Source organism: Leptodactylus fuscus, chromosome 9 (genome assembly GCF_031893055.1).
Source record: "Leptodactylus fuscus isolate aLepFus1 chromosome 9, aLepFus1.hap2, whole genome shotgun sequence".
In the NCBI taxonomy this organism is placed as follows: Eukaryota; Metazoa; Chordata; class Amphibia; order Anura; family Leptodactylidae; genus Leptodactylus; species Leptodactylus fuscus.
In genome coordinates this window covers 36,366,796-36,391,524 of record NC_134273.1, presented here as the reverse complement: position 1 = coordinate 36,391,524, position 24,729 = coordinate 36,366,796, and the positions used below count along the sequence as shown (strand labels likewise).

The 24,729-nt window shown below is 39.9% G+C and overlaps 1 protein-coding gene across 1 annotated transcript; it reads left to right on the top strand.

Moving 5' to 3' along the window:
- The first annotated feature begins 3,252 nt into the window (after nt 1-3,252).
- Nucleotides 3,253-4,751, top strand: HRH1 (histamine receptor H1). The gene has a single exon (XM_075286452.1). It carries the CDS (start codon nt 3,253-3,255, stop codon nt 4,741-4,743), a length of 1,491 nt encoding a protein of 496 aa, XP_075142553.1. The 3' UTR covers nt 4,744-4,751.
- The last annotated feature ends 19,978 nt before the right edge of the window (nt 4,752-24,729 follow it).

Here is a 24,729-nt window from a genome sequence, read left to right as displayed (position 1 = left end):
TGCTGCCTCAGTTAGATCTCCTATAGTACAATTCAGCTGTCATCAATCATAAAATATCTCACCTTATAATGATAATGAGATGACTCTGCTGACCCTGCCCCAGTCTACACAGGAAAAGTGACAAGTGAGCTGCAGATAACAAGAAATGTTGTGTGTTCCTTAATGAATATTGCAAGAAATGTTCTATTTCAGTATTTCTATATGTCATATGGATAGTTACATAAAATCTATGTTCTTCTTAAACTTTATTTAAAAAAAACAAAAAAAACTTGAAAGCCTTCAGTAGATTAAACTTTAAGCTGCCTTTTTTGTTGCAGATTTTGCTGCAATTTTTTGAGCCAAAGCCAGGAGTGGATTGAGTAGTATAAGAGAATTGTATATATATTTCCCATTCGTTTTGTATCCACTACTAGGTTTGGCTCAAAAAACCACAGCAAAATATGCAACAGAAAAAGCCGCATTTCCGCAAGGTGGAGCCTTAGCCTAAGAATGCTTTCCAAAACAGAAATGTTAATAGTTTATTGTTGTCAATGAAAAAATGCAAAGTAAATGAAGAAAAGATAAATCTAAATCACAATAATATTTGGTGTGACTATCCTTTGTCTTTGACTTGCACACAGTTTTTTTTTTTTTTTTAAGAAAACATCTTGGAGAACCAAGCACAGATCTTCTATGAATGTAGGCTGCTCAAATCCTTCTGTGTCTTCATGTAATCCCAGACAGATTGGACGATTCTGAGATCAGGACTTTGGGGAGGTCATATCATCACATACAGGACTTCTTATTCTTACTTACACTAAAGATAATTGTTAATGATATTAGTTGTATGTTTGTAGTCGTTGTCTATATCAGCAAGGTTGCTGCCACACAACGATTGCAAAGCAGACAGGTTTTAAGATATTCTGTTCAACCCCCAAGAAGGTAAGAAGCACCAAGAAGTGGTCAACACTGAGGAGCGTAGATACAATGGTTAGCCAAGGAAACTTAGTGCAGCACATGGAAGGTTTATCATACTTACTTGCATTCAAAATCAGAAAATGCCCAGTAGTGCCAAATACTAGTTGGATCCAAGAACACCCAACGGAAGAATCACAACCAAAATGCCAAGGTTAACTTCCTTGATAATTTAAGCCGCATTTGAGGAAACAGAGTTAAGAGTTTGGTCAGGATTAATAGAGTCCTCAGTGCTGAGCAAAGGAGGCACATATTTATTTATCTTGCAGTACTATGAGGGAGACATCTGATTGACTCTACATGTAATCTGCAACATTACAACAACCGCAATGATACAGTCAATGTCATTTAGAACAACCTCAGTGTAAAGACGAACAAGGACTCCTGGAAGTAATGATACAGTAAGGCCTCAACATCATCAAGTCCGTCTGTAATTACACAAAGAGACAGAAGGATTTCAACATGTCTACATTCACAAAAGATCTGTGCTTAGTATTCCAAGATATTTGGAGCAACCTCCCTTGCCGAGTTCCTTCAAAACCTGTGCACAAGTGTACTTAAAAGAATTGATGCTGGTTTGAAGGACCTGGTATTTGCTTATCTCTCCCCTTTCCACAACCTCACCTACTTGTTTGAAGTTGCAGTTCCTCTGGGGAGGGAAGTTCCTTTCCATAGCACAAGGGCTGGGACCTACCAAAGCCAGGCTGCTCTCTGCATGGGCCTCCAGTGCACCCACATGGTCTGACTCTGTAGTTCCTATGACCAGTGGTGTAACTAAAGTCTTGTGGGCCCCAGTGCAATCTTTGTCCGGGGCCCCCTACCTCATTCCTATATCAAATTTGTGATAGTGATGGTTATTATGGGAGCTAAGGAGTTTAATCCACCTTAGTGTGGTTCGGGTAATCTGTGGGTCTCCTTAGCTTATGGGACAGATGGAAGCTGCAATCTCAATACTGATGCCAGTGCTTATGGGCCCCTTATGGCTCCTGGGCCCTGATGCGACTGCACCCTCTGCACTCCCTCAAGTTACGCCACTGCCTATAACCTTGGTTACAGCCTGTATCATAGTCCACCGCTGAATTAACATTTCGAAAGGTCGCTATTGGAAACATTGATAAAATTGTCAACAAGTGCAATCCTAACAACTGAACTCCGACATAACAGTAGCAGAGCTATCTTTCTCTACTTTGAATTAATGCACAATTCCTTATGTAAAGTCAACACATCGTCTTATGCATATTCTGAGAGCCAGCGTGGTGCAGATATCGGACCTGCAAGTAGTAATGAGAATTTTCAGCTCAGAAGCCTGAAGGAATGTGAATTCAGCTGTGTAATACTGTATAATAAATGGTATCTCAGGACTAGTAGAAGCTAAATAAAGCATTGTGTTTGCAAAGTTTCTAAACTTTTTGCAAATATTATGTTTATAATATGGAGGTGCTCTCCAACAAATGCAACTCCATTGGTAAAACTACAGTTATTAATGATATCATACAGCCTGAATTGTTAAAGGGGGAAGTGTATTAAGTCTGGCATTTCGTACAGCAGTCATAATAAGAAACATGCTGAAATAAGATGCGCCAAATTTGTTAAATGGGCTATCCTGCGACTGAACATTACCTGTTCCGATCTTTTCTAAGCCTCGGTTTTCTGGCTTGATTCCGACCCCAGGTCACATTGATGGACCCCGCACGCAGCACCCAACTCCTTTCTTCATCTCCCTCCTCTCCCTGTTCCTTAGTATTATGCAGATTTTCTTATCTGAACCTGCAGACTTGCTTATTGTTATACCAAAGCCAGCTTCTTCTCTGTTGAGCATCAACATTGGCAGAGAATGGGGGTCATTTTGATATTACAATGAGAAGGTCTGCAAGCATTGATAAATGTATGTAATACAGCATGAAGAGGAGGAAGGAGTATGTTGGGTGTCAAGTGCAGATTTTGATCATGTGACCTAGGGTCAGAACCAACCTAGAACCCCATGGTTTAGAAAAAGTAAAACTCAGATCCAGGATGGCCCCTTTAAGAGGCTTCTATTCTTCAATCCATTATTTATGTATCTTGATGTCTCCATCCAATGGCTTTCCATCCATATGGATTTTTGTTAACAAGAAGAATGTAATATATATTACTGATATATATTTCATAGAACTGACTCAACTTTCAACATTTCTCTATGTTTTTTTACAGACTACGGCCAGAATTCAGAAGATGACCTTTTCAGCCCTGCATTGATGTAACTCATCAGATCAAGTGTCTGCTGTCATTTTATCCCCAATCTACTGTTTTCGGGAAACGATGCTGAATAATAACCTGAGCCTAGCAAAGAATGTGACCAATATTCACTCCGCAACCTTGGGTTTGGTATTAGGGAGCATATCATTTTTTACAGTTGTCATGAACATTTTAGTATTATATGCTGTGAAAACCGAGCGCAAACTTCACACCGTGGGAAACCTGTACATTGTTAGCTTGTCTATTGCTGATCTTATTGTAGGTGTTGCAGTCATGCCTCTAAACATTGTGTATCTCTTAAACCACGAATGGATCCTTGGAAGACCAACATGTCTCTTTTGGTTATCTATGGACTACGTCGCTAGCACAGCCTCTATCTTCAGTCTTTTTATTCTATGTATCGATCGCTATCGTTCCATCCAGCAGCCATTGCAGTATTTGAAGTATCGGACAAAGACAAGGGCTTCTGTTATGATATCTGGAGCCTGGCTTTTCTCTATGACTTGGATAATTCCTATATTGGGTTGGCATGTATTTGCAAATGGTGGAATTAGGTCCGTCCCAGAACACATGTGTGAAACAGAGTTTCACAAAGTGACTTGGTTCAAAGTTCTTACAGCCATATTGAATTTCTATATACCATCTTTGTTAATGTTATGGTTCTATGCTAAGATATACAAAGCTGTGAGAGAACATTATCAACATCGAGAACTTGTTAATGGGTCTTTCCAACTTTTCTATGACAGTAAGTTCGTTCGGAATGTCAAAGTCCTAAAAAAGCCAAGGAATTGTGTAAAGAAACAGTGTAGTAATGGAACTCTTATGGTTCCAGAGCCGACTCTTCACAGTCATTACACTACTGTTTCCAATGCGTTTCCTAAACAGAAAAGCCAACATGGACAATTCCATATAGAAGACTTTGAGAGTCAGCAGACTTTCAATCCCTGTGACAATAATGTTGTCAAATTGCATTGTTTTCCTTTAACCATAATACAGGCAAATCCAGAAGAATGCAGAAACTATGTTACCGTAACCAGGAAAAAGATGAAAGAACGCTTCCCCGAAAACTTGGATGTGACTGAGATATCAGAAGAACATACATTTGCTGGTTCTTGTATCTTGGATTCAAATCAGATGGAAGAGGTCCAAACAGAAAATACAGAAAGCGCTGAAACCCAGCATTCTGGAAATTTTGGGTACCTGAAGCACACATGGCAGAGGTTCCGCACACAATCCAAGCAAAATTTTCATGGACTACACATGAACAGGGAAAGGAAAGCAGCCAAGCAGTTGGGTTTCATCATGGCAGCATTTATGTTGTGCTGGATCCCTTATTTTGTTCTTTTTATGGTCATAGCATTTTGTCAAGACTGCTTCAACCACAACATTCACATGTTTACCATTTGGCTTGGCTACGTCAATTCAACGCTAAACCCTTTGATCTACCCACTGTGCAACGAGAATTTTAAGAAGACATTTAAGAAGATATTTCATGTTAAATTAAACTGTGATACATGTAGAAAGGAACAGTGTACATCTTGTACATATAAATGAACTTTGTTCAAAAGTCTTGGAAATCTCAGTGTTAACTTCACAGTTCTCAAGAGGAACGTTGCTTGAGATATCTACAACTTTTCATGGATTGTGTTTGGTGCCTCATTTACTTAGTTTTATTCTCAAACACTCTATAGCTCAGTCATGTCTTGGAAAATAAGCACTAAATACAGTAAAACGTCTCTGACATGACCACCCAAAATTGCATTAAGAAGTGGTCTTCTGAGGGGCTGGTCTTCTCAAAGAAGATGACCAATGCGTATACATTATGGTGGAACTGAAGATATTTCACTGGAAACCTCGTCTGAATAGGAAGGTGGTCATCATAAAGAGGTGGTCTTTGGGAGACACTTCACTGTATAATCCTAATGTACTGTGTATGGGTTAAAAAGTATAAGAACTGCTAAGGGTTCATCTCCTGAGATACAGGAGCACATAATGACTTGAAGAAAAGAGATTTGTACAATTCTCTCAAAACTGGATGAAACTGCTGAAGTGTAAAGAGAGAGACAAACAGAAGAGAAGATGTTCTGTATGAACCGGTGTTATGTTCCTCTGAGTGCATCTCCCTTACATCTTTACATTCACCAAAAAAAACAACAAATAAAAGCATAAAAATACCTAAAAAGATGAGGAAATTTAATTCTACATTGCGATATATTTATATCTATTGATTTGTCGTAATCCACTTTTTCTATTCCACTTTGTACTTTCAAATCTATTAGAAACTGACCTTATCTCTGGCCATCTGTGACAGTACCACCTGTAGTTTTCTGCCAGAATATTACAAGCATACAGATGTGACCTTACAATACCTTTGCTCTTGACCAGACATGTCCAGAAATGTATCAGGAGATGACTATAAAATAACTTGATTGTAAGATACTCTACCACGTGATGTCTATTCCTTATGTGTGAACTTCACGTTCTTAACCAATTTTGAGCTAAGGTAAGGATGGACACATCTGTATGCAAAGTATTCAGAAATTCTTCATTTTTCCCATATTGTTATATTGCAGACTTGTGCTAAAATAAATCATGTTTCCCCCATCATTCTGCACTCGATACCCATTACCGACAAAGTGAAAACAGAATGTTAGAAATTTGCATTAATATAAGTATTCAGAGCCTTTACTTAGCACTTAGCTGTCTATGGGCGGCCATTTTCAGGTCTCTCCAGAGATGTTCGATTAGCTTCAAGTCAGGGCTCTGGCTAAACCACTCAATGACATTCACAAAGTTGTTCCTGAGCAACTCATTGCTATGGGCTTATCGTTACTGTCATGGCAGGTGAACCTTTGTCTCAAGTCTGTCAGTCTGTGTCCAAAGTACTCTGGATCAGTTTTCTTTAGAAATATCTCTGTACTTTGCTCCATTCAGCTTTCCCTCAACCCTGAACAGTCTCCTTTTCTCAGTTGCTGAAAAACACTCCCCCAGCATGATGCTGATGATGCAGCCACCACCTTGCTTTACTGTAGGGATGTATTGGGCAGGTGATGAGCAGTGCATTGTTTCCTCCAGACGTGATGCTTCGAATTGAGGCCAAAAAAATTCAATCTAAGTTTCAACACAGCCTGAATGTCTCTTTAGCTGTTTTTATAAACTCCAAGAGGACTTTTATATCTTACTTCCATCAATGGGCTTTAGGGTTTTGCTTTTCATCAACGGACTTTACTATTTTCTTCTGCTTCCATCTATGTAGCCCATTAATGGAAAACAATGCCCCAAAACCCAATGATGGAAAGTAATGTCTCGTAAAACCCTTTTCTGCTTATTTGCATTGGATAAAAATGACAATTTTTACAAGAATGGAGCAGAGGTCCTGAATAAGAAATACGTCATTGTAATCTGTCCCGAGAGCCCTACAAGGTGCTGTGATTAGTTTATATCCCAATTATGTACTGTCAGACTCTCTTTAAGACTGGTGTTTTACGTGTAAAGTAATGTTACATTAATATTTGCAATGTAATGTTAAATGTTGCCACATCTGTATGTATATATTTGTGTTTTTGTGTACATATGCATTTGCCATATTGGTTAAAATTGTGAGGGTTTTTTTCCAGCTCTTGATATTATTTCATTTTTTTTATATTATTGTGCCACATCATTGAGATAAAATGCAGAACACACCAATGCATGTGGAGAACATGGCACCATAGAGAATACATACAGGTCTGCACTACGCACCTATACGATACTCCATGTGGAGCCATACTTGTGTGCAAGATCCTGAGAATGGCATCATTTGGAGGTTAGAATATGTTTGGAGTAAATGTGGAGGCATTGTGTGTGTGTGTGTGTGTGTGTGTGTGCGCGCGTGCGTGTGATATGTGTGTATATATATATATATATATATGTATATATATATATATATATATATATATATATATATATATATACTGTATGGTCCGAGGAAGCAAAGTTACAGAGGGAGACAGTTATACGAATAAACTGCAAAGGGCATTGTTATGCTGTAGCTCTTGTAGCCAACAGGAACCAAGTCAATTTTATTCATTAGATCAAAAATGTATTTTGTTATTTTTTTGTCTTTTTTGTATAAAAAAAACTGATTCCAATACCAGCATTATATATATATATACAGTTAGGGCCAGAAATATTTGGACAGTGCCACAATTTTCGCGAGTTGGGCTCTGCATGCCACCACATTGGTTTTGAAATGAAACCTCTACAACAGAATTCAAGTGCAGATTGTAACATTTAATTTGAAGGGTTGAACCAAAATATCTGATAGAAAATGTAGGAATTGTACACATTTCTTTACAAACACTCCACATTTTAGGAGCTCAAAAGTAATTGGACAAATAAACATAACCCAAACAAAATATTTTTATTTTCAATATTTTGTTGCGAATCCTTTGGAGGCAATCACTGCCTTAAGTCTGGAACCCATGGACATCACCAAATGCTGGGTTTCCTCCTTCTTAATGCTTTGCCAGGCCTTCACAGCCGCAGCCTTCAGGTCTTGCTTGTTTGTGGGTCATTCCGCCTTAAGTCTGGATTTGAGCAAGTGAAATGCATGCTCAATTGGGTTAAGATCTGGTGATTGACTTGGCCATTGCAGAATGTTCCACTTTTTTGCACTCATGAACTCCTGGGTAGCTTTGGCTGTATGCTTGGGGTCATTGTCCATCTGTACTATGAAGCGCCGTCCGATCAACTTGGCAGCATTTGGCTGAATCTGGGCTGAAAGTATATCCCGGTACACTTCAGAATTCATCCGGCTACTCTTGTCTGCTGTTATGTCATCAATAAACACAAGTGACCCAGTGCCATTGAAAGCCATGCATGCCCATGCCATCACGTTGCCTCTACCATGTTTTACAGAGGATGTGGTGTGCCTTGGATCATGTGCCGTTCCCTTTCTTCTCCAAACTTTTTTCTTCCCATCATTCTGGTACAGGTTGATCTTTGACTCATCTGTCCATAGAATACTTTTCCAGAACTGAGCTGGCTTCTTGAGGTGTTTTTCAGCAAATTTAACTCTGGCCTGTCTATTTTTGGAATTGATGAATGGTTTGCATCTTGATGTGAACCCTTTGTATTTACTTTCATGGAGTCTTCTCTTTACTGTTGACTTAGAGACAGATACACCTACTTCACTGAGAGTGTTCTGGACTTCAGTTGATGTTGTGAACGGGTTCTTCTTGACCAAAGAAAGTATGCGGTGATCATCCACCACTGTTGTCATCCGTGGACGCCCAGGCCTTTTTGAGTTCCCAAGCTCACCAGTCAATTCCTTTTTTCTTAGAATGTACCCGACTGTTGATTTTGCTACTCCAAGCATGTCTGCTATCTCTCTGATGGATTTTTTCTTTTTTTTCAGCCTCAGGATGTTCTGCTTCACCTCAATTGAGAGTTCCTTTGACCGCATGTTGTCTGGTCACAGCAACAGCTTCCAAATGCAAAACCACACACCTGGAATCAACCCCAGACCTTTTAACTACTTCATTGATTACAGGTTTACGAGGGAGACGCCTTCAGAGTTAATTGCAGCCCTTAGAGTCCATTGTCCAATTACTTTTGGTCCCTTGAAAAAGAGGAGGCTATGCATTACAGAGCTATGATTCCTAAACCCTTTCTCCGATTTGGATGTGGAAACTCTCATATTGCAGCTGGGAGTGTGCACTTTCAGCCCATATTATATATATAATTGTATAATAGGTATAATGGAAGAATCTGGATGAGAGGTGGGTAAGGGTCCCAATCCGTACGTAATATAATAAATAGTCCCACCAGAGATAATTTCTTTGTTGCGTGAATACTTTAATATTTGGAGATATGAACAAGGTTTTGGTGAAAACGATATATAAACGTTTTCGGCCCAGACGGCCTTCTTCAGACTCGTTTCGGGTAGAATGAAGAGAGTAGAAAATTAGGGAACGCCCTAATGTGAGGGATATGTCCTCAAAACCGTGTCTCTTGGATTGACACAGGAAGTTAAATCAAGCGTGTGCAGGGATTATGGCCCCTAGTGTGAACTCCAAGTAGTAAGGAGCCCAACTTGGTTATATGGTTGGAGGTGCAGAGTCAGCTGTAGTGAAGAAACACAATGGGTCTGCAGTGTGACGCTTCTTCTGACATCAGGAGGAGTATGGCATTGGTGGTGCAGTGTCTCCTAGGGCCTTATTTCAGCGATGTCCTGTGTGTCCGAAGTCATTGGTGGCCACCAATGACTTCGGACACACAGGACATCGCTGAAATAAGGCCCTAGGAGACACTGCACCACCAATGCCATACTCCTCCTGATGTCAGAAGAAGCGTCACACTGCAGACCCATTGTGTTTCTTCACTACAGCTGACTCTGCACCTCCAACCATATAACCAAGTTGGGCTCCTTACTACTTGGAGTTCACACTAGGGGCCATAATCCCTGCACACGCTTGATTTAACTTCCTGTGTCAATCCAAGAGACACGGTTTTGAGGACATATCCCTCACATTAGGGCGTTCCCTAATTTTCTACTCTCTTCATTCTACCCGAAACGAGTCTGAAGAAGGCCGTCTGGGCCGAAAACGTTTATATATCGTTTTCACCAAAACCTTGTTCATATCTCCAAATATTAAAGTATTCACGCAACAAAGAAATTATCTCTGGTGGGACTATTTATTATATATATAATTGTATTTCTGAACATGTTTTAGTAAACAGCTAAAATAACAAAACTTGTGTCACTGTCCAAATATTTCTGGCCCTAACTGTATATATATATATATATATATATATATATATATATATATATATATATATATCACAGACAGTTTCAGAACTGTTACCATACCTGCTGTATATGGTCTGTTTTCAGATTCAGTTAGCTTGATCTGGTTGCCTAGAGGTTTCAACATATTTTTACATTCTATAGAGGTGAATTTATTAAGACTGCCATTCCTTATTCTACCCTTAATACCCAGACATATTAAAAGCCTCTGGTTTCTCAATAATGCTTGTGTATGTCAGAAGGCCCAGTGCGCCTGAACTCAATTCTACACCAGTCAAGGAAAAGCATATATTTCTGTGATAATTCACACCTATTTTCTGGCATGTTACAGTAAATCTGATGGGCTAAGGGGTTTCCTAAGGGGTGGGCACCTATTTTTCCCACCCTGCTCCACCCACTGTCGAAAAAGTTGTGAACGGGGCACAGAAGATGACATGAGCCATTGTGTGTCAGAAATATGTCAACTTTGGGTGCAGTTTCAGACATCTTTCCAGTTGCAATCCCAATTTTGCAAGTGCAGCCCAATTTATCCCAATTTCCAGTAAGGAACTAATGAAGGTGAAGTTCACTGTTATCTGGTTTGTGCCAACCTGGACAAACTGTTCACAAAGTAAGTCTGGGTTCACATCTGCGCCTGAGTTTTTTTTCTTTTTAACCCCCTGATAGTCAATTGGGTCCGCTGGTGTCCACGTGTAACTGCAGTTTTATCGGTATGGGCCTTCGCCGTCTCGGTTTCCAGAAGGACCCGAACGTTGGCGAGTTTGTTGATAGTGTCAGGTTGCCCTAACGTTTACCAGAACACCTTGGGTCTGATGTCTTCAGTGGAACTGTAGTATTATATAATACACTTTTGATGGTTGCACCAAATCCACCACAACAGGCACTCCATCAGAACCACCCTTGTAATAGTTCACTTATAAAAGATATCATTATTTGTTATATCTACTATATGTTTCAGAAGTTTTTTAGGCCAGACCAAAATGTCTCCTAGATCAAATTCAGACAGAATTCCTTTTCTACAATTAGGAGAATTTTCCAAAGAAATCCTTCACAATCTGTATTTACTGATATCCCGATTAACCCATCAATTGCACCATAAAAATGAAGTAACCGCCAAATGTATTATGTGTTTTAGGTTTTTTTCAATACTTTGCACCATATCATTAAATGCCATTCAACAGTATCGATGAAATTTCCCAAATATATTTCATTTTAATAACTAATCCCATAAAAACTATGTAACAATACATTGATTTCAATGTGTCTATTCATACATCCGTTTTTTTGTTTTATTTTAACGGACCATCAAAACTAGGACGTTTCATATTCAATAGACTGAAATCCACAAGAGATCTGTGAAAACAGGTCCCAAATGGAGGCAAAACAGCCATGCTTGTGCGAATATAGCCTAAGAATGAAAAATCTGCCTAGCTGTGCAGCAGAATGACAATTCTGAGTTGTTATCTGACCGTACCAGTTGTCACATAGCTTACCTGGGAGCAAATATTCATTAAAACAGCAGAATACAAATTTTTATGTGGAAATATTCTAATTTATATTATGATGTATAGTCTATGTAAATGTATATTTGTATGAATGTTTACATGATTTTAATGAGATTTTACTATATAGATAAAAAACATATTTATGTTATTGTATTTTATTTTAGGGGTATTTTTTTTTATTCCAAATCCCTGGTGATTTTAGTGCAGTAATCACAATATACATTATTAGAATTTCCATCTTTATGAACAAGCGCTAAAAGCTGTATAGAAGGAAAAAAGACAGCAGGTAGTATTGTATGACCCGCTGTACATCAGAAACGCACAGAAACACGGCAGGAAGTATATTTAATGAGCTTGTGATCCCACAATGGACGTGATAGTGACGTGGAGCATAGCGGAGCTAAATAACATGTTTCAACCACCGGAAATGTTTACATTGAAATAAATCCATCCAGCAATCCATCCGACTCATTTCTTTGTTAAATGTAAAGTTATTTAAAATGTGTATTAGGGAATATATTAAAAAGTCTAAAAATGACTGGGAGATCTTATTGCCTAAATGTACCGTATATACTCGAGTATAAGCCGGCCCAAATATAAGCCGAGGCCCCTAATTTAACACAAAAAACTGGGAAAACTTATTGACTCGAGTATAAGCCTGGGGGAGGGGGAGGGAATGCAGCAGCTCCTGGAAAATTTCAAAAATTAAAATGGTCGGAGTTTTGGGGTGCAGTAGTTGCTGAGGAAGGGGTGTTTTGGTTGTCTGTCTGCCCCTTCCCTGAGCTTGAGGACTGTTTCTTCTTCCCCCACTTGGAATTCAGCCTGGCTGAATATTAGGTATCTGCAGTGCTCCTATTAACCCCTTCCCGATGGAATAGGAGCACTGCAGATCCCCTATATTCAGTAGACCGGGCACTTTCAGACACATGGATACCTAATGTGTATGTGTTTCACAGTAATTTTCTACTTTTGTATGTATTCTAGGGAAAGAAGGGATTTAGAACTTTTATTTTTTTAAAATCTTTTTTTTTTTTTTGCACTATTTTATGGGAGATTCTATACATTGATATTATGGCTGGTCATAGACCCCCCCTCCTAAAAAAAATAATAATTTTTTTTTGCTGACTTGAGTATAAGCCGAGGGGGGGCTTTTTCAGCACAAAAACTGTGCTGAAAAATTCGGCTTATACTCGAGTATATACGGTAAGTACAGAAATACTACAGCCAAGGTTCTAGATCACTCAAACGCTGCAGGCAAATGTGTAAGGCCAGGACTCTACATGACGTATCCCCACAGTACGGTATAATACGTGCAGCAGACACGCTAATATTTCCAAGACTGCTGCCGTTTTGGGAAATGTCAACTATACCTTCGGAAAAGCGTCGGTTTTCCTAATGGTATAATTGAAGCAGAAAGTCCGCAGAGAAAATCTCTGTGAAAAGCAGTGGGACGTTGCGTGGGGCTTTAGCCTAAATCAGGGTTGTGGATTAGGAGTTGGAGTCAATTTAGTCTAGTTTAGGATGGAGTCGGAAAACTGTTACCGGCTCCAAGTCTTGTTTCAAAATATAATTATTAATTATGTTTAATAATTGTATAGAATTATTGATATTGAGTAATTAAATTCTTACCATAGTTTGTTACAGATTTACTTTCTTAGCAATTTTTTTGTGAATGAGAGGCTTGTCTCTGACCATGGCAGTCAGCAATATATGAGGGGGTCAGAGACGAGCTATAGAAAATAGAGGAGGTGGAGTTGGAGTGGATGGTTTGGCATACTGACCCAACAGCCCTGGTATAAATACCTCCTACAGGATATGAGCCAAGGTTTCAATGAACAAATTTCTTCTTACACTGAATATTTTTCTAATACAACTATGTACAATACTGATCTAAAAGATGCAGACGACAAACTGACTGGAATGTCACCAGTTTGGAATGACAAAGCAAGTTTCATTTATTTCCTACAACCCACACCCCACTTGTTTGGTGATGCAGTAAAACATTTCCGAGGAACAAAGGGCTAATGAAATTGTTCAAACCTGGCCCGCGGAGCGTGTCTCAGCACCAAGAACTGACAGAACTCTCAAGTATCAACATAAGTTGCAGATGCCAAAAAGGTTTGACAGTATTACCATGATACACAATTGTAAGACATACTGTACTACCCAATGAATAAAGCTCGCATATATCTATAAGTACACACTGTTCCAGATGGGGTCGTTTGTCATATTTAGCTATAGTCAGAATAATGTCTCCATTAACTGGAATTGTGTCTTTAGAAAGAATGCTTTGCCAAAAAAAATGACCTGTTGTTTAAATCATGTTTAATGTTAATTTTTGGTGTTATTTTAATTTTACATGCAATTATCTATATTTAAAGAATATAAAAAATCTTGCAATTTCAACTCTTACCACTAAGCCTAAAATAATCAGTGACTTCCCGAACAGACCATATTGTCTGTGCAGAGGTTATTATGCAGAGAGGGGAATAGACAAGCTGTGAAATCACCTATTGGGACTGGTGAATTCTGTGTCTTATCTACATATACACAATAGCTGTGATCATCAGTTTTCTGATAAGTGAGGAGACTGCTGAAAAGAAATCCCCTACAGAGAACAGGAAATGTCACTGTATTTTTTGGTTTAGTGGCCAGAGTCATAATTGCAGGATTTTTATGATATATATATATATATATATATATATATATATATATCAACATAAAATTTAAATAAAAAAGAAATATCCAAAAATCTCTATGCAGCTTGTAATAGAAGTGTGGCATTTTGCAAAGCATTATTTTTTGCAATGCATTGCATTAGTGAAAGGACCCCCGAGGGGATCTTATAGATACAGTCTAAAAAACTATAACAAAAATTTTAAAAAGAATTCAAAATTTGAATCAGTCCCCCTTTTTCCTAGAATATATATAAAGTAAAAAAATAACTGTGAAGCACATTCGCATTAAATATCCGTGTATCTGAAAATGCCCGGTCTAGAAACTTAGAAAAGTATGTTTCCTGTATGGTGAATACTGTAGCGGTAAAAAAAAAAAAAAAAAAAATCTAAAGTGCCAAACCTCTGGTTTTTTGCTGTTTATTTATTTATGTTTGTTTGGTTTTTTTTACATTGTGTCCCCATAAGGTCACAATAGACCTTTGGGGGTATCTGAACTCTATTGTTTTTATTGGGGGGCCTGATTCCCCTTGTAACGGGGCCTCATACCTTAAACCCAGTTACAGGAGGAATACAGCCACCTGTCTGTGACTGCTGGGCTCATCTGGGTCCACTAGGACCCAGCAGCTCTAACAGTTTCTAATCCCCTGCCTTCTCTAGGGGAGCTCCAGCTGTAGTAACAGCCGACAGCCGGCTCGTGCTTCTGCAGCTCCACGATTTCATGCAGCTGCTTATAACTGCAGGGATGCTCCGGTAGGTCCTTCAAGAACAAGATAATCTCTATCCGGATGTGAAAACCCAATTGGCAGTCTGGAAGTGGTTAAATGGTTAACATGTAAATAAAACTATATCAATTTGGTATCCCTGTAATCGCACTGAAACATAGAATACAGGTCACATGTCATTTTGGCTGTACAATAAACACCATAAAAACAAAGCCCATAAGAAAGTCACACAAATGACCTTTATTCCCAATTCTACCCCATTTTGATTTTTTTTACAGCTTCCTAGTAAATTGTACAAAATGTTAAATTATACCTTTATGAAGAACAGTTTGTCTCGCAAACAATAAGCCCCTCATATGGCTCTGTGAATGGAAAAATAATAAAGTTATTCTTACCAGAGATACATTAAAGACACTTATTGTCTCTCTGATTCATTCTCGCCTTGACTACTGTAACTCCTTACTAATCAGTCTTCCCCTCACTAAACTCTCCCCTCTACAATCTATTCTGAATGCAGCGGCCAGGCTCATCTATCAGGCTAGACGCTACAGCGATGCCTCCGGTCTGTGCCGGTCGCTACATTGGCTGCCTATTCATTATAGAATAAAATATAAAGTTATCACTCTCATCCACAAGGCTCTCCATAATGCTGCACCTCCCTACTTTCCTCCCTCATCTCTGTCTACCGCCCAACCCGTGCTCTCCACTCACTCAATGACCTAACACTTACATCCTCTATTATCAGAACTTCCCATGCTCGTATACAAGACTTCTCCCGAGCTGCACCACTTCTCTGGAATGCTCTACCCCGGACAATCAGATTAACTCCCAATTTCTACAGCTTCAAGCGCAAATTAAAGACATATCTTTTCAGACAGGCCTAGCACAATTCCTAATCTAAACCCTTCCTAATGCAAACCCTGTACCGTCATTAGAATCCCCCAAATGTAACCCTGCTCTGTTCCAGCTCCCACATATTACCCCACATGATATGATGCCATTTCAGGCCAACTATATGTCCAAGCACCTTCCACATGTTAAAGGACACGACTGGTGACGGCTCATAAAGTCTTATGTTTTTGTAATGTCAGTAACCTCTATTACAAAATTGTCTGACCACTGTATAAGCAATGCCGCATCTGCTACCTCTTGTGTCACCCCTCTACCTCATAGATTGTAAGCTCTTGCGAGCAGGGCCCTCAGTCCCTTTGTGTGAAATGACTTTCTTTCTAATGTATCTTTCTGTCTGTATTTGAACCCTACAAATTGTACAGCGCTGCGGAATATGTTGGCGCTATATAAATAAAATTTATTATTATTTATTAAAGTTATGGGGTTTGGAAGATGGAGACTCGAAAATAAAAAAAAAGCCTGTGTCGGGAAGGGGTTAAATAGCATATTATTTTACTCATGCAGTGAAAGTGTGGATTCTAACATTTATGTCAAATAAATATCTTAATGTTATTCAGTCGGCGTCTGCGATGAGCTTGAAACATCTGAAAAAGTACATTTCTTACTTTAAACCTCCGAAGATGAAAAATAGCTGGGATCATTACTGGTAGGAATCAAAGCAGACCCTTTGGCCAATTTGTTTCGCCAGGGTTAGGACCTCATTTATTTTGACACTCTGAATGCAAAATAAAAAAGCCCCTTCCCAAAACTGAGACTAGGTAACATGAATTGTTAGATAGTATTATACGGACTTTTTTTGGCTAAGACTTTTTCTACCAAATATAACAAAATCCATCTCAATGCATTTGTTTACCAGGAAAAAAAAACAGCAATTCAGCCCAGTCTTGTCCCACCTGAGGACAAAAATTACTCAACGAAACATGATTGATATTTTAGCTGTCAAAGAGGTGTTCTGAGCAGAAAATATTTTTTTTAGAAAGGTCTGTTAGTGATAGTAATGGGTTAATAAATACACCCATATACCTTTAGCAGTTATTGGAGTGGTTTCTATGGTTGCTGCTTCATCCGCTGCATTTGTTTACTTGTTTGTTAGCTTCCTGCTGTGCAGCTTCCTGTGTAGTTTCTACTCTAGTTCCCTCTCACTCACCCCTCCTCTCTCACTCCATTACAAAACCCTCCATCTCAATAAACCTAGCCCCTCCCACCGTCCCTGTCTCACTAAGTATATTATTAGCCCGTCCCACCCTCCCTGTCTCACTAAGTCTATTACTAGCCCCTCCCACCCTCCCCCATCTCTCTAGCTAGCCTATTCCGCCCACTGCTAGAAGACAGGAAGACGGGGAGGAGCCATTCCCTGACACAGAAAGGCTTAGTAAGTATTGATGGGGATATGGGAGGGGGGAGAGTAATGGTGACTTTCCGTTTCGAAAGTGGTGAAATGGAACATCACTGGATTATCAGAAAGTGTCCCTGGAGCAGTCACATCCGCTCCAGGGTTATAGGTAATTATAGATTTTTTTTAAATTGAAGTAAATTAGAAGTTAGACAGGGGGGAGGAAGTATAGTTTAGGGGTTAATTTTCGGTTTATCCTGGACAACCCCTTTCATTTTTTACTCTATACTATTCAATAGGTGCTATACAAGAGGCAAATGATTGCCAATAGGCAAAATGAGTGTTTCAATAATTAAGATTGATAGGGTCCGAGCTTTTGGATCCTCACCAATATAACATTGATCACCTATCCCATGACTATGTCACAGACATTATCGTCTGATTTCCCAATTAACGCTGGATTATAAATGTGTATAAGGAAATTGCAGAAGAATACTAAAATTTAGTTGCCATTGTCTGCCATTGCCCTTTCATAGTAGAAAACCACCACAATGTTCAATAGTGAAAACTGCAGGATATCCAGTAAGCGGACAGCACTGGATTCACATAGCGGTAGGGCAGCTTACACCTGATGGTGGGTTCTGTGCAGTCTCACCAATACTTTCTTGACCGGTCAATCATTTTCTGTCTTGCTATTGGGCACCTAGCAGCTTGCAGAAACAAAGCCCAGATCTGACTATCCTATTATCTTTAACAAGTTTTGCTTCAGGTAACAGACCATATAGGATGGCTGGTAAGCAGATATATAACAAGCTGGTAACTGTGGATGAGTGTGAGAAGCTGAAGTGTAGTTATGTAAAAAGGAAAAATAGGAATCGAGGAAGTGTGCTTGAGGTTATACCGTTATATACAGAGGTGAAAATAACCAATTAAAGTGTTTTTTCCTGGGTTTTCATCCACATTTTTTTTTTTTTTTTTTACAAAATGTTTAAATCATAAAAAGCTTATGACAAACACAGTACCCTAAAATAACAACAGGATAATAATATAACAAAATAATACAATATATTATACAACAGTATAATAAAAAATAATTTTATATATATATATATATATATATATATATATATATATATATATTAGTATTACAATTAATTAAAACTAATGTATAGTGTACTAACGTACTGCAAATTCTAAGACTATTAGTCACCAAGGTGTTCTTTATCCATAGATAATACGAGCATATTCAGATTATCATTTACATAATGGCTGCAACTAAAAAAGCAGTGTTTTCGCAACGTGGGGCCTCAGCCTTAATGCTACAGCTTCAGGAATTGTTGAATGGAGGTGATTGTTGCTAAAAGGAGATCTACAGGTTACAAAATGTTGAAGGAGTCTGTCACTAGAGGCCAACATATCAACTCAACATCATAGAGAGCTAGGTTAGGGTCACCTGAAGCAGGGTCTTCTCATTGTAAATCACTGCCTGCTCTATTTTTGTTAATGGGCAAATGAACTCTTTGGAGCAACAAGGGTAATGGCATTGCACCAACGGGTAAGCAAAACCCTCATTGCTGCAAATAACTCATTTGTATTGTGACAAAAACAACTATTTCTTTAGAAATGGAGGCAGCGGGAAAACACCATTTGATATAAGTGACTCTAACCTATCTATTTGCTGGGTTGGGTTTATATGTTTTATTCCGGTGACAGACTCTCTATAAGGATTCACTTACGTTTTGTCCTGTATTATGGATGTTTATTTAATGTGCTCTATTAAACATGAACAGAACTGTGTGTGGTTACATTTCTTAAGATTTTGATTGTCCATAATTGAAAAGCCATTGATAACGAGATTCCATTGTTCACCTAAGCAGAGATCCAGGTAATCCCAAAAGGATCACTTAATTTCTAACAACTGCAGTCAAGTAATTAGATATAGTAATCCATGGACTGTAGTAGATACATTAGTATAGATAGATAGATAGATAGATAGATAGATAGATAGATAGATAGGAGATAGATAGATAGATAGATAGATAGATAGATAGATAGATAGATAGATAAATAGATAGATATGAGATAGATAGATAGATAGATAGACATATAGATAGACACTCCTACGTATATAGCCAGACACTGCAGAATAACGTGATATTGAAGTTCTTTCTGCATATAAAGATAAACTCAGTTGCCTTTAGCCATACGCAGAAGCAAGTAAGTCATTTCACACAATAATATACTGATTATAAGCCGCAGAACTGTAACCCTGGTGTGGGCTTTTGTACCATGAAGCTGTAAAAAATTGTAGAATAATCTTAATTATATGGCAATTCAGTGAGCACAGAAGTAAACTGGAAAGACACTGTACTGAGAAAAACATCATTCCTTTTCCCATTAGGGCTTATCATCTAATTTTCCCACCTCTTTCTGTTACAGAATAGTGAACTTTCATAAAATTCCGATTTATGTTCTTATGGAGTGTGATGAGAAACCAATTCAAACATAGTGGGAACATAAAAACCATGCAGATGTTGCCTCTGGTTCAATGTCAAATTAATTTAAACAAAACAAATAACAGCATTGAGCAGCACATAGTGTAACTCCATATGGAGGAAAACAATGGGAGTTTGACTGAAAAGTCACTACAAATCATAGAGCTTGCAGTTACGGGTTCCAGCTGCAGGATCCCTACCGCTTGGATGGGGAGTCACTGGCAACAATGCATGGGTCCAACAGTAGCCATCAAGGGGAAGATAGAGAGCCACACTTACCCAGGAAGTCCAAGGCAAGATGATGTTTATTGAAGTCCACCAACACAATGCATTTCGGGGCGATAAGTACCCCTTTTTTTCTAGTGTATATAGGGTGTATGATGATCATATTCCTTGCTCACAGACGTGAACACACAACCTTAAAATAAGTAGCGTTCTGTGCTGTTCTTGACCATGCACACATCTGAATAAGGCGTAACAGCGTTAACCACTGAACAGGAACATAGCTACATTATAGGGGTGCAGAGATATCATTAAGATCCTAGCCCTGGTGCCTGAGAAGGTCCCTATGCTCCATAAGAAGACACCAGCATTATAAATGTCACTTTCCCTATAAGTGACCCTATAAAGTCACTTGACCCTATTGCGAATTTAGTATTGGGGCGTACGAGTTTGAATTTAACTACCACTTTGCAAAGAATGTAAAGGTCTAAAATTAGCAATTTTCCCCTAATTCTCAGCAGGGTAAGGGCCTGGATACCAAGGCGAGAGCTCAATAACACTGAATACAATCTGAAAGAACCAGTAATGTCGCCTTGTAAATATATTTTCTGGTCTTCTGCATCTCTCCCCGTGTTCTGCCTTATGTGAAGTGACATATTATATTGTTCTATGCTACTGTAATAACTCCTGTCACTAGTGTTAGATTTGTACTGGAGAAATCTATTAATAGGATCCCAGGTGACTAAGGTGATGCAGAAAATAGCAAAGAACAAAAGAACATGACTGGTACACAAGGTGCCGTCTTATCTGAAGAGAGACACAGGCTGATTTATGGAAGTTTAATAGAAAAATATAGTATATATTGCAATATTCTGAGGTGACAATACGAATATTCAGATTATTGGAAGGTGAAGACCACTGTGCAACTGAAACAAACAGGAGAGGCGACCTAAGCTGGAGAAGATTCAGCCCAGACTGGAGGAGGAGGCAGCGCCGCACCTCCCATGAGGCGAACTGAAGCGACCGCTTCAGGCGGCGCTATGTCAGGGCCCCAGGGAGGGCGGCATTTTTCCTTACCTAAACCAGTCCAGGACAAGCTGTCCTGGACTGGCTTAGCACCGAGCGGTGGATTGGGGAGGCCACTGGAGCAGCGCTGCTCCAGCAGCCTCCCCTCACGCTCAGGCAGAGAGCAGGTCCTCTCCGTGCCTGCTCTCTGCCTGCGAACGCCGCTAAGCCCCGCCCCTTTGCTCCATCACGCCCCCTCCTCCCGGGAGAGGGGGGCTTCCTGTCGTCTGCCTCGGGCGGTGAAAGGGGCAGGTTCACCCCTAGGAGGAGGGCAGTGTATGTGGTGCATAGTAGTATCACAAATGTCAGAGAAACCCACCTGAGAAGGTCCAGCAGGAGATTAGAGATAAGCGAGTCTCTCAGGATTTATTTTGGTTTCAGGTGGCTTCAGTCCAAGATTAATTTCAGGTTGAATAAGTTCAGTATGCACCACATCCTAAAATAGCTTTGGCCAGGGCCTCACATAGTGTAAAGGCCGCTGTTTGCAGCCAAATCACAGGCCTCAGCGGTGACCCCGGGTGCATGATATCACCAGGAAAGCGCCAGATACCATAAGAAAGACCAAAAGAGGTAACAGAAGATGAATTGGGTTTTTTTTAAGTTAGTCACCTCTTTTGGCATCTATCATACTCTGGGGTCTGAACACACCGTTGGTCACACTCGGTAACGCTCAATGGCAGACTACAACAGTGTGAAATACACTGATGCCTAAACATCTACAACAGGCTTATCACCATGACACTAGCAGAAATCTTATTTCAGAGTCATACATGCAATGTGACAAAAACATTAGTGGTGTGGCCAAATAGTGAAAATAGAAATCTAAATAAATATACTTGCGGTCATGGCTTCAAAGTATGTGGTCCAGGGCACCAGCTAGGAGAGTCCAGGAACACCTCAATGCGTTTCACCTACAAGTTAGGCTTCTTCAGGAGGTAAGTGCATGTGTTCTGTAAGTGTTGGTGTGACCCTTTTGGTGTTGTGATCTAGATGATAGTAAACGTCTGTGTCAAGGAGCCAATAAACTTTCTGGTTATGTTATGTTCAGAAGGATATTACCTAAGAATATCCCTGTGATTAAGGGTATTCTCTGATGTGACAAACAGAGAACAAAGGTATAGTATACTCTCTGATTGATAGGAGAGGGGATAACATGGACAGAAGTCCTCAATACCCCCTCTTGGGGTCATATACAGGCTATGTAGAGACAAGGATGATTTCTCATTGTCTCTGCAGTCTGCAGCTCCTTCAGCAGCTCTAAGTTGCTGACTGAGGCAGGAGTGGGAGGACAATTTAGAGCCCCATATCTCAGGATCCCTTACAGATTCTGAGCAATTTACTGTTAAAAATGCTATCGGGAGTCGAGATCTACATTGGGATCTCAATGCTGAACATTGTTTTTATCAGCAAATAGCTCTGGATCTGTAAGGAATATAATGATGATCTTGGTATTTTATAGATGAGATTCTTATCTTTAAAATGAATCCAAGATCATCTTTATAGCCCTAACAGATCCAGAGAAACTGGTATTATTATATATGTCATCTGCAACTAAAGTGCCACCCAGGCAAGGGTTAAAGTCCCTCTGCAGTTGTCCCTACAGTTTAATGTCCCTCTACTACCACACAGAAATAATTTAAAAAAAACACTGCCACTCACCTCTCCTTGCTCCCCTGCTGTCTCAGTCTCAAGACTTTAAGGAGCTGTATGTGCTGTGTAAGTGACATCATCACATCGCACCTACAGCTCCCAGTGTAGAGGATGAATGGTGAGGCAGGGAGCAGAGGGATCCCTGCTTCATCAATCTATGCAACTGGGGCAGCCCGGCAGGACAGCATATGCGGACTGTCCCAACGGGGCTCCACTACCATAGGGCCCGGTGCACATGCACCGTTGGCCATATGGTTAAAGCGGCCCTGCATGGGACCTCTGTCCTCACATTGAAAGAGATTGAAATTCCAACTCTTCCAGAATCAGTGGAGCAGAAACTAGTGAATGCGAAGATCTAGAGTTGATGGAAGTTATAAAAAATCCTCTTGTAGCAAGCCACAGGCAAAAGGCGCTGTGGGAAATCCACAATGGAAACGCATCATGATTTTTCCCGCAACACTTTCCGCTGCAGATGTTCTGCTTCAATTACACCTATATGGAAAACGCCAGCTTTTCCATAGTTATAATTGACATGTTGCGATTTACAAAAATGCAACGGTTTTTGAAATCGCAGCATGTCTACTGCAGATATATTTCTGCAACGTGTGGATGGAATTAGCCAGAATCCCATCCACTTTGCAGGGATTTTAAAACCCCTTGGCTTTCTCCGTTGCGTTTCTGCCATGGCAAAATTGTGACATTTAAGTCTATGTGGGGCTAAGCTAATTTATGACTAGATCAACATTGAAATTTGTCTTGTAAAATAAAAAATATAGAGATTTTCTTGTTATATATTTACTTGCTTCCCTAAATCATTAGTTTTTGTTGGTAGAAAAAGCAATGTTACCTGAAAAGCTTATAACAGTCTATTTATGCCCTTTATTCTCTGTAATGAAATCCATTTAGCCAACTAGTAGCAGAGGCTAATGTGAACGGTGATATAAAGAATTATGTGGGACAATTGTGGCAGAGATTAAATACTACAATGCAAGCTCGGCCATTCATAGGTAATTGCAGGATGAAGATCACAAAGACGGTTCTCCGTACTATACATTATCATGTTGCAATTTGCGTAGACATTCAAAAGTGTATACAGAAAAAAGTACATTCACATATAAGTATAGGTTATTTATAAGTCATTATCAATGGAGGACATACCCTATGCACAATTTATATAGCTACATAGTCGTCCTCAATAACCTGGACGTGAAAATGACAGCATTCACCTCTATGTCTTATCTACATTGCACCCACAATGGCTCACCATTACTCCTGGATTGACATGAACATTAGGTAGAGCCATAAAGGGAGTGCTCTATCATTTCTAAATCTCTCATCTGCTATGAAAATAGCAATTGAAACGAAAAGGGTCTAATACTGTTCTTACATAGTGACCAAAGTAAAGAAACGGCACACAAGTAATGAGTTAGAGATGGGCGAACCTCTCAGGATTCATATTGGGGTCAGGTGGCTCAGGTCACCTCAAGTTTGGAGCAAAGTATGCCTTAAAATGGCTTAAAATATAGCAGAGAACACATTCAGGGCCAGGGGTGAACCTGCCTGTCTCGCCGCCCGAGGCGGATGACAGAAAGCCGCCCCTCCAGGAGGAGGGGGCAGAGTGAAGGGGGCGGAGCGAAGTGGGACGGAGCGGCGTTAGCAGGCAGAGAGCAGGCACGGAGAGGACCTGCTCTCTGCCTGAGCGTGAGGGGAGGCCACTGGAGCAGCGCTGCTCCAGCGGCCTCCCCAATCCACCGCTCGGTGACGCTAAGCCAGTCCAGGACAGCTTGTCCTGGACTGGCTTAGGAGGAAAAATGCCGCCCTTCCCGGGGCCCTGGCATAGCGCCGCCTGAAGCGGTCGCTTCAGGTTGACTCATGGGAGGTGTGGCGCTGGTCAGGGCTCCCAGAAGCCTATGTATCCTATTTCTAGATCCCAAAGACAAACAGAGTCGAAGTTATGCTAAAATGAACGTGACCTTACTATACTGTGGAGTCTCCTTAGATCTCAGAGTACAGTAGGCAGAGGCCCAGGGGAGGTGACAAAAATAACAAAACATTCATACTCACCCTCCCTTACCTCTTTTGGGCCTTCTCGTTGCATCCAGTGATCTCTCTGCTGCAATTAGGCCCAAAAGAGGTAAGGGAAGGTGAGTATGAATGTTTTGTTATTT